The sequence below is a fragment of the Habropoda laboriosa genome, unplaced genomic scaffold (genome assembly GCF_001263275.1).
Source record: "Habropoda laboriosa isolate 0110345459 unplaced genomic scaffold, ASM126327v1 scaffold9, whole genome shotgun sequence".
Taxonomy (NCBI): Eukaryota; Metazoa; Arthropoda; class Insecta; order Hymenoptera; family Apidae; genus Habropoda; species Habropoda laboriosa.
Window position 1 is genome coordinate 2,318,878 of NW_017100191.1, and position 13,449 is coordinate 2,332,326.

Genomic DNA, 13,449 nt, shown 5'->3' on the forward strand with positions numbered 1-13,449 from the left:
CGGAGTTCCTTCAAGATCATGGAAGAAGCATTGTTGGTGAACGATAGACGAGCTTCTTCTTGGACCGGGTTATTTGAAGTTTGAAGAGTGTTTCGTGTGATCCTGCTGGTGAGATATTGGGACTCGTGTGGAAAGGGAGGTCTCGTTGGCGAAGGTGAGCTTGGAAAGAGAAAGGATCAAAGTTGTAGAGTATCTTGGCTAGCTGTTTTTAGTTTACCTGTGAAATTGGTGTTTTAAATAAGCTTGAGAGACCGAAGAGGAAATTTATTCGCTGGAAAAAAAAGAAAAGGATGGAAAATTGGTGAAAATTTTTGAAAGGAAAAGGAAGAATAAATTTTAAGTATTTTTTTTTTCAATTGTTTTTATTGACAACCTATTATTCATTCACGAAGAATTTTTGTCTTAACAAAAAGAGAAAAGGGATTTTCTTTTTTTTTTTTATCGCCAGAACAAGCAAGATGTTGACATTGATATCTCGTTACTGAGATTCTTCAAATTCTTCGAATGTTTTTCGAATGTCTTTTATAAGAAGGAATGCAAGTGTGAGAAATAAAAAATTCGGAACAGTGTGATCAAGAGTATCCTGTCGATCATCCAAAATGGCGCTGAATGGAAACAATGACGCTGCCGGGTAATTTGAAAATTTTTTTTTTTATCATTTTTAGTGGCTTTTCTTTGTCTGTACTTTGAAACACAAGAAATTACATAATTTACAGGAAATGAAACCGATAAAGGAAATTTTGTTTATTATTTTTTGTTAATAATTGAAGTTTAAACGAAGAATTCATTATCATTTTGTTTCAATTTTTTGAGTTCGTTTTCTCTTTTTTTTTTTTCAATATTTCTGGTTGCTGGAGAACTGGAAAAAGCAGCGATTAGTGACGCAGAATAACAGTCTTATCGTTCAGTTTGTTTTGTCGAGCGATTAATATCGATTCAGACACGACTTACGGCTTATCTCCAAGCAGTGCATTTAATGGCCTTTTTATTGCAAAGAAAACAATTATCGTAGGAACTTTTTTTTTATTGGAACTCTCGTTACTTGAAAAGAAAAAGTAGCCGGTGTGATACTTCGTTCAAATTAGATAACATTTAGTTTCGAGCAAATTAGAAAAATTAAGTGTTTTTCAAGAGGAAACTGCAATTTATTTAACTTCTCTCACAAATAGAAAATAACGTTGTTTTTTTTGTTGGCTTTTAAAAAAGTCTGTCGATTTGCTAGTGACTAGTTTGTGGTTGTTAAATGGAAAATCGTATCTTTTTCGTATCTGGCGAAAATTCTCATTGTAGGAGTAAGAATCGACACCTACAGCCTTTGTTTCTCCGAACGACAGAAATATTCTCAAGTTTATTACACATCGTTATGTAACGCGATAATATTTCGTGTTTCATGTCACGTGAATGAATTCGTTTTCACAACTTTTCTAGTACATATACTCTTTGCTTGTCAATACGGAAGAATCATTTATCGCTGAGTACACGTTACTGTTAATTGGTTTTCAGAGTTCGAAGGTTTCGTAGTAACGAAGTAGAAAATTTCAAAGCTGAGGATCCAAAGATTCGGGAAGCCTGAAAATTCAGAAATTCGACAATTTTCGAAATCGAAACTTGTCAGATTGAAAAATTCGATCGTCACCGAATAATAGGAAAATTCGGATATTCGAGAATGTAAATTTCTAAAAATTCAAAAGGTTCAAGGATCAAGAGATTTAACCTCTTCAGGGACACCGACACGTACACTACCGGCCAAAAGCTTGGAATCACCTCCCACTTTTCATCAATATTAAATCTGCTGCTAACATTTTTATAGATTTGAAGTTTATCTCAATTCTACATTTATCAATTTATCTCATATCAATTGATTCGAATGATAAAAAGTTATCAAAGTAAATTGCAATGCTCAGTGATTCCAAATTTTTGGCCGGTAGTGTATGTGTACCTTTAGATTTTCCGAAAATTCCAACATTTGCGATAGAGAAAATATGAAAAACACAATCTCCCGAAATCTCGAAAAATCTCCCAAGGAAAGTAGTTTAATTGCTATCGATTTAACATACTTCAACTACATAGAAAATTAGATCAATATTTTCTAACTTTAAAAGAATCGTCCCTGAAGAGGTTAAAATGAAACATTTCCAAATACTTAAATATTTCAAAATTTCAACATTTGGCCATTTAATACAATTGAAAAATGAACACGTAAAATTTCCTAATTTTCAAAAACAGGAAAAATTGAACGTCGAATAAACGTCGAAGTTTGAAAATAATAGAAAAAATTGAAGTTGAAAATCTCTGAGAGCATTTCATCTCGAAGAAGTCAGCGTCGGTGGAAATGAAAAGGTGAATCGAAGCATGTAGGAAGTAATTTTAATGGAAAAATGCGTGGAAATGCGGTGCTTGGTTTCTCTCGTTGAATACCATTGCAAGCAGACCTTGGATAATTCTTTTCATGCGTTCTTCTACCATTTTAGTTTATGTTTGTGACGGGTTCCGCGACGATGCTTCCAACAATATTATTCATTCTTCTGTACAGTTGGGCATTGAATCGCGACAAGAAATTCTCTGTAAACGATCGATCGTCAGACGTGTCTCGACAGACCTTTAATTAACATCTTTCATATAATCAGTTGCAATTGTACAGCTATTAAAAAGCATGCTTTTTCGGGTAATATCTATCTAACGTAGAGAAGAAAAATGAAAAATAGCATAAAAAGATAAGAGCGATATCCAGAAACAACGTTATCTCGGGTGAATTTTTTTAATATGAAAAGTAACAATAAAAATAGTCTGCAGAAACTGAAATTCAGAATTCTATGGAAAAACGAAAGTAGTAAATTTTCTATCGTTGTTTAATTTTTCAAATTATCAATCACTTAATTGATCTATTAATTTTCATTTTATTCTGTATACCAAAAGAGTGCTTTTCGATACGAGTTTATTTAAAAAAGAGCGACAATTAGAACGAAGATCAACAACAGCTGTTAGAATTCTTCAGCAAGAATACAATAATTACAACAATATTTTCTCTCCGTTTGATGCTAACAAGTTGAGTAACCTATTTAAAGTTTCTGCTGAAACACTTTACAACTACTCTTGCCAGATTATCCTCGTTTTTTTTTTTTTTTTGCTGGTACTCCAACAATCCCTGCAAACATTTATTACACAATCGTACAATCTGATTCCCGTTACTTGAAATGATTTCATTAAACGTCATTTACCAACATTAAATTGCAATTTTCAAACGTGTCAGAGAAGACGAGCCGGTAAGTTTGTCGTGACTCGTTGCATAAACGTGGATTCCGGTGTTCGAGGAAGCGTTGAATTAAATTTCAAATCGATTCGCGTGACAATCCTCGTTTTTTTTCCTTTCATAGATGCCACAGAGATATATAAACGAGGCGAGGAATTATTTAAACATTGATCAATCGTGGTAGAATCTCATTTCGACGAGTTGAACAATTTCTGCTTCGCCGTCCTTGGGGCTACATAATAGCGTAATTATTTCCTCTTTAATATGGTGATGAAAACGTGAATAAAGTTAAACATAAATTACAAACGACACTTTAATTGACCGTATCAAAAATACTTATTCTCGTCGTACTTCTCGTGTACGATAATAAAGGAAGATTATATTCGAAATTTTCGAGATCGAACTCCGAGATCGAGCTTCGAACTTAACAGGCTACGACAAAAATTTTGATTCTCACTTTAGAATTTATACACAAGGAGAACAAAATGATAACTTTCGTTTTTTCCAAGTAGGTAAAATCGTCGTATATTTCGAAGAAGCTTCGAGCATTAACACTAGGTTTACGCGCCATTTTGACTCATTTCGAATTTCACTAGGAAAATGACAGAAACCGTTTACATATCTCTCCTACCACTTATGCTTATTATAAATTTTATATAAATATATTCTTCATATTAACATTCATTTATACATTAATAATGAATAATACGTTGTTTGTAAATAAAATAAGTTGCTTTGAAAGAAAAAAAGGAAATATGCGGTTTCGTTCATTAGGTATAGGTATAAGGAACATCCGTAAACCTAGTGTTAACAGGCTACGACAAAAATTTTTATTTTCGCCATAGTGCCTATACGAAAGAATAAAAAAATGTTAATCTTCGTTTTTTCCAAATCGAAAAATTCTTCGTATATTTCGAAGAAATTTCGAGCTTCGAAAGAAGCGCGCATTTCGAGAAAGTAGGTGAATAGCGGAGCACGTGGACAAGATTAAGAAAATTCCGCGTAGTTTTGAAACGTTTGATCAGCTCATTTCTTTGATCTCCTTATCAGAAATCTTGGTGCTGTTATCAGTGAATAAAGATCATCATAAATGGTGATTTAGCGAGAAAGTAAAATCGTAAAGCTGCTGACGCGAGCTGGTGATAAGTGACAACGACCGCAATTTCACCTGAACTATAGCTTTTCCTTTCGTATGATAATTATGCGAGAAAATTCTTTTATTTTTCACAAATCGTACTGTGTCAAAGTTTTACCTTGACGGTCAGTCATAATGAATGCAGTTAACGATTATGAATGATGCTTTAGTATAACGATGTGCACGAATGAGAATTAAAATAATTTTTAATGGTCAGAGAAAAAAAATTCTATTATTTTTCTTTTTTTTTCTCAATTAAATTCAAAATTAACAATTTTCACTTTGTCCGCTGATTATTAAGAATTCTTAACGAGGTTAAGTATTAGGTCATTTCGTAAGTTCGTGCCGAAAGCGAAAAATATTTTAATGAAAGTCCAAGGTAATTCTATATCGACGACATAATGGTCTTATAAAAAAAAAAAAAGATAGACACAAGTTGTGGAATGAGAAGATGCTTACGTTCTTTTTATCAAATTGAAAGGTTCGTTGGAAATATGAATCTAAATTATAAAATTCGACACGAACTTATGGGATGACCTAATAGTACAAATTGTGTGACATCGTGAAATACAATCACGAAGGACGTAGTACATACTCTTGAGGTGTGCCCATAAAGTAGATATACAGGGTGACTCAAAACACAGGAAAAGATTACTCGAAAAGAAAAAAGAAAAACACTGTGCTAGCTATAAATTATTGCCTGTCATTTATAATTCTATGTTGGATTAAGGAGATTAAGTCCTGTCAGTTGTAGTCGATCGATAAATCGATTAATCGGGTGTCTTTTGTATGATTTACTGCAGTCTAATAGATAAAAGACATTTGTATGAAAAAAAAAAACATTTTTATATATCGTAAATATTTTTTTTTTGTAATATGGGAACGCACACTATCATTTGACGTGCGTGAGTCGTTTCAGGCTTTACTTAAGATCATTATTATGTTAGCTGTATCGGCACTTACGTTCTCAGTTCCGTGATAAGGAACTCGTGCATTATGAATGCTGTAGGAGTGTTAATATCTGCGCGGAAAGTGACAGTACGATTTGTTTGTACAAGTTCATCTATAAAAAAAAGAAGCATGTCCAATATTATACTTTTCGATTTACAAAAAATCACTTCGAAGATAATTCGAATTTTTATTTCAGTCTCCAGTGCAAAGGAGAAGTGCTTGACCCTAATATTTTTGGTATTCAGAGATTTTGATTTTGATATTTTTGATATTCAGAGATTTTGATTGTGATATTTTTGATATTTAGAGATTTATTTCAAAATTATGACCAACTCCGCGATTTTCAATTCATTTACCTAAAAAAAAAAAAAAAAAAAAATAATAAAATACACGTGCAACTATGTACAGGTTCGTACAAATAATGTGGCCATCTACAAAATTCTACCTTCGGTGCATATTTCGAAAGAAACACAGTTGATGTTTTATCGACAAAGTGAAAGTACAGTAAATTCTCCACAAGTGTCAGACAGTTTGGATTCTACAAGTGTCAGTATAGATGGTCCTACGCCTAGATCTGCGTCATTGCTACGCCTATGTTATCTCGCTCGCTGTCAGTCAAACGTGTAACGCTACACCACTCGGTTTCTTTTAAAATCATAATAGAAAAATATAATTTCTTTAATATTCCTTTTTTTCATCTGAAATTTTTTTTAACATGTTGGTGAGATTTTTCTGATGAAAATGAGATCAAACACGATATAATTTGAACAACATTTACTTATTAACACGTTCACTGTCGCGCCAGATTTACAGGTTGCTGTCAGGCGGCCACAAGAAAATACATTTTAAACATAGGATTATAGTATTATGCTTAAAAAAAAGACTCTACAAGTGTCAGGTTTAGCTTCCTTGCGGACTGACACTTGTGGAGAATTTACTGTATCACCTGATCAAAAAATTCTTTGGAAAAAAATTTCTTTTCCCCTATACGTTGGAAAACTATCGGAGGATTATCTTCTAGCTTGTCAATGGGCGTGATAAATCATCTGGAGAGCCGGAGACCGTCTAATCCGTTATTTTTTTGCTTCACTGAAATCCGTTCGTTAGAAGTGGCTACGAATCGGTAAAAAATGGCCGTTTCTGGGATTGTCCGGTGCAGAAACGACAGGGACGTTGCACTCGTTACCGCGTTAGGGCGATAAGAATGCAGCAGGCCAGAACGAGAGTTATTCTCGCTAATCCCATAATACGGGCGAACGCCCTCGAGCTTTAATTCCGTTTGCGGTTTTATCTATGTACACGTGCCACTTTTCCTTTCACATGCAACCGCTCGCATCATCGCGCAACACCTGAGATTAGAGCCTTTCCCAGTGAGGAAATTCAGGATGGAACGTAATCATTATAAATCACGTTTCTCCATTTCCCACTGTTCTACGTGATCGCTGTAGATCACTTGTTCGTGTTCTCCATTTTTCACTATACAGTGGGTGACCAAATTATTAGAGACACGATGCGAGAAATATGTGCTTTTATTTCGGTGTAAAAATAAAATCACAATATCAAGGTTTTCACGCTGGATAATTTTTAATTAACGATTGCTAACTGAAGATACTTATGTAGTTATAAAAAATACAGTTAAGAAGTAACGATAAAGTTGGTATTTGGTAGCAATTACAGCCTTGACTCTTTTTTCGATACATTTTACGTAATTTACTGTGCGTTATGAGTAGTGAAAACACTGCAACGAAAATTAAAATGCTCCAGATCTATAAACCAAGAAAACTGTAACACGTGATTCTCAAGTGGCAATTTGCAGTACTGATACAAAATAACGTCCATACGACAGATAATATTGCCTAAAGTGTTGCCATGTGTATATTTGTAATTTGTAAACATGAACGCTTCGTAAAAAAAATTATGAGAATCGGTATAACTAGGTTTTCATCTGAAAATTAATCGTTATAATGGAAAACCGTCAATTTCTTAGAGGTGGCTCTAACAATTTGATCACCCAGTGTATGTACTAACAAGGGAACTTCGGTAACCCGAAATGTCCGATTTTTTTGAAACTTTGTGGGTTTGTAGGGGACCTCGAGAGAAGTATCGGGCAATTTTTTTGGCCCAATTTCGGTTTTTCCGGGTGAAAACAGCCCTTGAATGAAGATAAGTGTTACCCTATTTCCCTGTATATCTTTAAAACTATCGTAGATATAAAAAAATGTTTAGAATAGAAATTTAATGGCTTTTTATGCTTTATAAGACTGTGCTATTAAATTAAGAAAAATTCTTTTAAATAAAAAATCTTCCACTACCGTTATGAAAAATTTTTAGTTTTCTATCATATCGAAAAATATGTCAAATAAATGCAAATAAATATGTTAATCTTATCGAATAGTGTGATATTTAAATAATTTTAATTGATACGTGCTTTGTGTGTGTCATCGTCGCACTTGGAACGATGCGTTATCAGGTACTAAGTATATATGTGCGAATCTTTGGTATTTCTTTTTTTTCATCTTTTTTCTTGGCATTTTGGTATTTATCTGCATTTATTTGACATATTTGTCGATATAGTTTTAAAGATATACAGGGAAATAAGGTAACACTTATCTTCATTCAAGGGCTGTTTTCACCCCGAAGAACCGAAATTGGGCGAAAAAAAAATTGCTCGATACTTCTCTCGAGATCCCTTACAAACCCACAAAGTTTCAAAACAATCGAACATTTCGGGTTACCGAAGTTCCCTTGTAAGCGATCACTAGAGCTCAGTTTTTCATTTTCTCTATTTCCCACTATAGCTCACTTCTTCATTTTGAAATCGTTTGAAATCGTCGATATCTCATGCATGTTAAAATTGATAAAATTGAGGGTTGATTGTTTTACGAAACGAAGGAAATGGAGATATTTACACGCTGGATTTCATCGACCGCAATGTCCACGAAGTTTAATTAAGGATTTTGTTTGAAGAAAGATCTGGTTGCATTCAGTACTGAACTTTGAACATCTGCGATATTTCGACTGTACGGATATATCGTTTTTCGAATTCTTCGGTGATAATATTAGGAGGAAATGATAAGATGGTGATCTCATTTGGAGTTTCAATGTTATTTGCTTTTTGCTTTCTCCAAACATTTCTCGTGGCATAATCTATTGCAAACAAATTAAGAACAATTATCAAATGGAATTTAAAAATAGCTAAAAAAAAATGATAAATATAATATTCCAAATGAAAGATAAATTCAGTGTAAAATTTCATTTTGAATTTTTGAAAATTGAACTCAGTCTTTTCAATTCTAATTACGATACTTCAGGGAAGAGAAAATTTCGGGAAAGATGAAAATTTACAGAATTAGTGTTGCAATTGAAAATTGAAAAATTCACAAAATAGAATTTTATTTTCAATTTTCATATCGGTAGTAAAATTGGCGAAAAATTGCAAATTAACGGCGGTATGGTTAATTCTGCACGTCAAATGAATCCACCTGTTCAAAGATCGACACTCAAAATTACGCAAAGCCAAGAGAACGTGCACCAATGCTTACGTAATAGGAATCGCTCAGTGTGGTGGTTCCTTTCACGCTGAAAAGAACTGTGTCAATGACGAAAACACACAACAGTTATCCACATGCACGTGAATGAACAGCGTGATTTCTCTTTGATTCCATATATGTACAAAAAGGTTCATTTTCTTCACTGCTGAGGTAAAAATACAAACCGTGAAAATTTGAATATTTCTCTGGTAAAAATATCTCTTCGCTTAAGTACAATTTTCCAAGTTTAAAAATTGCAAAGAATTGTCCACTTAATTTTTTTTTTTTTTTTATTTTACAATATAAATCTCGAAGCTTAAACATTGACAAAAAGAAATATTTGGGAGTATCTAAGTGAGGTGCTCAGTGTAACATCTTTTTGGTTCTAAGAATATTTCTGGAATTATATTAGACATAATAACAACACGTTCGAAGATTTTAAAGTATGCATTCGACATATGCTATGTGGTTTCGATCTGCACGAACAGGAATGTTTGAAACTTAATTCCCGATTGAATAACGAATTGCGTAGCCGCTATTAACCCAGTTTAACTAGAGGAGGGAAAAAACTATCGGTTTCTTTGAGCTTGGGGAACTATGATCGTTGACCCGAATCGATCATCTTGTCGATCATAGATCAATCAATTTATGTGACACTCGTTTGAGTCATCATCTCGTTGAGAATCTTACCTTGAACCTATTCTATGCACAGAAATCATAACAAACTGATAGCGAATCGTCGAAAAATTATTATTGAGAAGAGGAGATAAAAGTACAGTTTGAAAAAATTAAAAAGCAGAAGAAAAGAAATCAGAGGATCGAACTTAAAAAATTACAAAATTCAAAGCCAAAGCAAAAATGAAAGTATAGAGGGATGGAGAAATGCAGAAAATAAAATTCAATGTAACCTAGTTGTCTCGATAAGAATTTCTTCTACCAACCAGAATTTCCATCTGGTGGACTCCACTTTTATCAAAACACTTTTCACCGGACCCAGCCTTCCACACTCTCTGTTTGCGTTCTAGGTGCGAGGAGAAAAGATCTCCGGCTGAATTAAACGGCACCGTCGAGACTTTTCCAATATCGAAGCTCCGCCAGGCTTTCCCACAATTTTGCGCGGTCAGCGCGAAGAATCTCCTGATGATCACTTTCGGTTCCACGCTGGGCTTCTCCACCATCTTGATCCCCGAATTGCAGAAGCAAGACTCAGAAATCCCAGTCACTATGGAGGAACTAACGTGGATCAGTAAGATTCCACCATAATTCCCTCTTGTCTAACTACCGTTCAATAAAAAAAATTCTGAAAATTGTCCTCGTGTCTGTTAGGTAGCCTAAACCTGTTCTTGGTACCCATCGGTTGCTTTGCCAGTGGACCATTGTCACAATGTATAGGAAGAAAGAAGACTATGATGTTGACCACAGTTCCCTTCATAATAGCCTGGCTGATATTTTATTATTCTTCCACTGCTGGGATGCTATTCATAGCTTTGGCCATGACAGGTTTAACTGGAGGCCTCTTGGAGGCACCTGTGATGACCTATGTAGGTGAAGTGACGCAACCTCATCTTAGAGGCATGCTGTCAGCCACATCCAGCATGTCTGTGATCCTAGGGATATTTACTCAGATGCTGAGTGGAAAATTGGCCAACTGGAGGACTGTGGCGTTGATCAATATTGCCTATCCACTTGTCTGTTTCCTTGCTCTCTGTATGGTGCCTGAGAGTCCCTATTGGCTTCTTGGTAAGTGGAATTCTGCTTGGTAATTTCAATTAACGAAAACTTTCGTCAACTGGATACTTAATTGGGACTTGATTTTTGTGGCACGAATAGGTAACACCTATTGGCTTTCTGATCAAAATATTGTGGGTATCCTGATCACAATTATTGGTTAACTTTATGTAATTAAGTGTATAAGTCAAGATTGGGCCAGTTATCACTTGGATATCTAAATAGGACCCAATTTTCCTAGTTACGATTAGCATCACACTATTAGACTCGTCAAAAATCTCTATTGACTCATTGGTACCCTGTCTACCTCTATGACAAAGATTGACCAGGCTCCTCTGATGAAATCCGCAAATTAAAATTGAACTAATAATCACTTGGGCACATAGTTAGAACATCTACGTGTCTCAACAGACAATCTTTGAATCTTATCATCGTCAGAGTTCAACTTTAATATAAGTTTCACTACCCACCTACTGTATTTCACAAAATGTACAACTTTTACCACAATCAAGGTCTACATTCATACACTCAGATGCCCAAATGAAAATCTTTCAGCAAGAGGTCGCCAGAAAGACGCAGAGCAGGCCCTTTGCTGGCTCAGAGGCTGGGTGAATCCATGTCAGGTGAAGCCAGAGTTTGACTCCATCTACCAGGAGGTCTGCAAGCCAGCAGAAGCTAGAGAAAAGACCTGGAAGTCCTTTAGCAAAAGAACCTTCTACGCTCCCTTCTTGCTGGTCACGTGTGCCTTCTTTATTGGATCCTTTGGTGGTACCATCACTCTTCAAACCTTCGCTGTGATAATCTTCGTGAGACTCCATGCACCCATCGAGGAGTACACAGCTGCAGTATTCCTTGGCCTGGCTGAATTGCTAGGAACAGTGATCTGCGTGTTTGCCATCCATTTCACTGGCAAACGATTGTTGACCTTCGTGTCTATTGGCGGCACTGGCCTTAGCTTCGGTCTGGCGGCCATTTATGGTTATTTGAATGACAATCACATTGTGAACGCTGAAAGTTTAACCTGGTTGCCGACTACTTTGATGATTGGAGCCGCCTTCCTGTCACATGCTGGGATTAGGTTGCTTCCTTGGATCTTGGCTGCTGAAGTGTTCCCTGTGAATGTGAGTTTATACTTTTTAAGAGCCCTTCAGGTGTTCCAGGTGTTTCTAAGATAAGAAGAACATCGAAAATAACGAAAATGTGGCCCCCGGGACATTGTAACCCGTCATACACTGGCGAGTGCAATCCCCATAATGAAAATATGGTGCTGATGTTATCAAAAGCGAGGCAAATCTTGTCACAGCGTTCACAACCTAAATTAGTAGCCCTGTGCCATTTTTCTCTACCACGACTGTGCCCCTATCTATTGATTTACTTTACAGTCATCTATGTACGGCGGGTTGCCTGTTTCCAAGCGCTCTTGGACCACTTCTTTAACCTTTCATAACTCAAAAATGAAGTGTCGATCGCAACTTTTTTATTCTTCATTTTCTTCACATTTTTGGACGCAGAATTGTGTTTAAGAATTTCTTTCACCTGTTGAGCATTATTTTGACTTTTTCTAGGTACGAAGCAGTGCTACAGGGGCTGCTGGCTCCATAGGCTACATTTGGAACTCCATAGCCAACAAGGTGTTTCTCTACATGGTGAATGGAATGTCTCTGGCTGGCACATTCTTCTTCTACGCTTTAATTAACTTATTTGGAGGCATTTTACTACACTTTATACTACCAGAAACAGAGGGCAGGTCCCTGCAGGAGATAGAGGAGCATTATGCTGGCGTTCAAAGCTTGAAAAATAGGCCGAAGAAGGAAGAATTGGTGTTTAAAGAAAAATGGGCAGCCACCAATCCAGCAATGATCTATGATGATACTGAGAGCAAGCTTTGATTGAGAAAAAATGGACATAGATAATCTGAGTGGCTTCAACAGAAGTATGGCGGTGTTTGAAGTATTTGAAGTTCCTTGTTATGTTTAGAACAGTCTGTGTCTTTAGTTTCATCAGTTGGTAACAGAAAAAGAAACGCTTCTTTATTAATTTTGTAAGTAAGACAATTATTTCACCTACGATATAAGTAGCATACTCTATCATTATGTCTAATAGCGCTAATCTTGTTGTAAATAAAAGATTCACACATATTTTTGATAGCGTGGAATGAGATGTTTCGCGCGAATGTGTTCATAAGATGTACAATAAAATACGATTCTATTTAAACAATATTTTTCGACAGCCCATGGTGGACCTTGATATTTGAAATTTTTTATGGAGAGAAGCAGATGCAACTTTTTGCAACAAATTAAAATTAAGCAAGGACAACGAAAACTAGTGCATATTTAAATAATCAATTGGAGAATTCAATTATCGAATAAAAAAATTTTTTAAGTAGTTTCTTGAGGAGTCTGATTTTTGAAATTTTTGCGAAAGGATATAGAAACGAGTAAAAATTTTTTTTCGTCCTTTAATAATTTTCTAAAACAAATTACAAAACGTTAACGTCAAAATCAGTAGACGTAGACACTCCAATATTGCTATCAGAATTTTCAGGCATATTCAACTTCTTCGATTGCGATCTTCTGCGCGGTTGCTTGTTAGTGACCGGTTTGAAGTATCGATCGACCATTTCCAGGAACTTTTCATGCTGCAGGATATTAACAATATCGACAATTTTATCGGGGACTTTGGGCACTTTCAATCTTCGCGTTCTCGATGTACGAATACTTTTATGTTTCTTCTTTATAATTGGCCCATCCACGCTCTTACACTTCTTCAGGCTACAAATATAAATTTAATGTAAAAATTGAAAATTTTCTTGCAGTATCATCGACTAGTTTCTCGTCAAGATTAGTCTAACGCAA

At 35.3% G+C, this 13,449-nt stretch overlaps 1 protein-coding gene across 1 annotated transcript; it reads left to right on the forward strand.

Moving 5' to 3' along the window:
• The first annotated feature begins 478 nt into the window (after nt 1-478).
• LOC108580326 (facilitated trehalose transporter Tret1-like) lies at nt 479-12,612 on the forward strand. Its single transcript, XM_017944053.1, has 5 exons — nt 479-631; nt 9,892-10,112; nt 10,193-10,606; nt 11,150-11,715; nt 12,160-12,612. The coding sequence occupies exons 1-5, from the start codon at nt 600-602 to the stop codon at nt 12,481-12,483; spliced, it is 1,557 nt and encodes a 518-aa protein (XP_017799542.1). The 5' UTR covers nt 479-599; the 3' UTR covers nt 12,484-12,612.
• The last annotated feature ends 837 nt before the right edge of the window (nt 12,613-13,449 follow it).